This window comes from Metopolophium dirhodum, chromosome 1 (genome assembly GCF_019925205.1).
Source record: "Metopolophium dirhodum isolate CAU chromosome 1, ASM1992520v1, whole genome shotgun sequence".
In the NCBI taxonomy this organism is placed as follows: Eukaryota; Metazoa; Arthropoda; class Insecta; order Hemiptera; family Aphididae; genus Metopolophium; species Metopolophium dirhodum.
Genome location: NC_083560.1, coordinates 66,239,330 through 66,240,281, shown reverse-complemented (window position 1 = coordinate 66,240,281; position 952 = coordinate 66,239,330). Strand labels below are relative to the sequence as shown.

Below are 952 nucleotides of genomic sequence, written 5' to 3'. Positions count from 1 at the left end.
AAAATTACAAGTGAGGCGGTGCCTCACTTGCATCACCACCAAAACCACCACTGCGATATTTTAATTTTTAAGTGAGTTATGAGTATGTAAGGTATTGATATTTTAAAATGCTCATAAATCATAACTCACTAACACATATAATGTTCTTACCTAAAAGTTTGATCATAGCATAGGCCAATTCACTCTAATTCATACTAACAGCTCACTATTAAAACTAATGAACGAAAATTGTATATCTCGTACGTGTGTAAGATGGTTACAACGCATGCGAGCGTTCTATTAACATACAGTTATTTCTCCGTAATTTCGAATATAATCATCATAGTCTTGACATTTTCAACAAGAACATATTTTTAATTTTTGAAGTATAAAACTACAAAACAAATTCAAACTTTTAAATTTATTGATACAAATTATTTATAATTAAAAAACATAGGTTATTATGGCTGGTCGAGAACGAGATATGTTTAGAAAGTATGAATCGGGTAGTGCTAAAAGACAGAAAAAACGAAAGAATGAAGAGTTAATTAATAAACAACGCGGCTTCATTAATAGATTTATTTCATTGAAAAGAGATGATTCAGATGAAGATAAATCGCTTAAAAGTGATAATAATGATGAAGAAAATAACTTAAAAAGTAACAAAAAAGGCGAGTCGTCCAAAAATGAAAAAGATAATTTTGATGAAGATAAATCGCTTAAAAGTGATAATAATAATGAAGAAAATAACTTAAAAAGTGACAAACAAGGCGAGTCGTCGAAAAATGAAAAAGATAATTCAGATCTAGATGAAGATAAGTTGTTTAAATGTGATGATAATACTGAAAAAAATAACTTAAAAAGTGACAAAGAAGGTCAGTTGACTATTTACAATTTGGATGAGTGGAAAGATCCAGGAATGGATAACTCAAAATAATTAAGTCATATTTGAGAAATTCAATTGGACAAGACA

At 28.7% G+C, this 952-nt stretch overlaps 1 protein-coding gene across 1 annotated transcript; it reads left to right on the top strand.

The window, feature by feature from the left end:
* Nucleotides 1-442: 442 nt before the first annotated feature.
* Nucleotides 443-916, top strand: LOC132940819 (GATA zinc finger domain-containing protein 24-like). The gene has a single exon (XM_061008602.1). It carries the CDS (start codon nucleotides 443-445, stop codon nucleotides 914-916), a length of 474 nt encoding a protein of 157 aa, XP_060864585.1.
* Nucleotides 917-952: the final 36 nt, after the last annotated feature.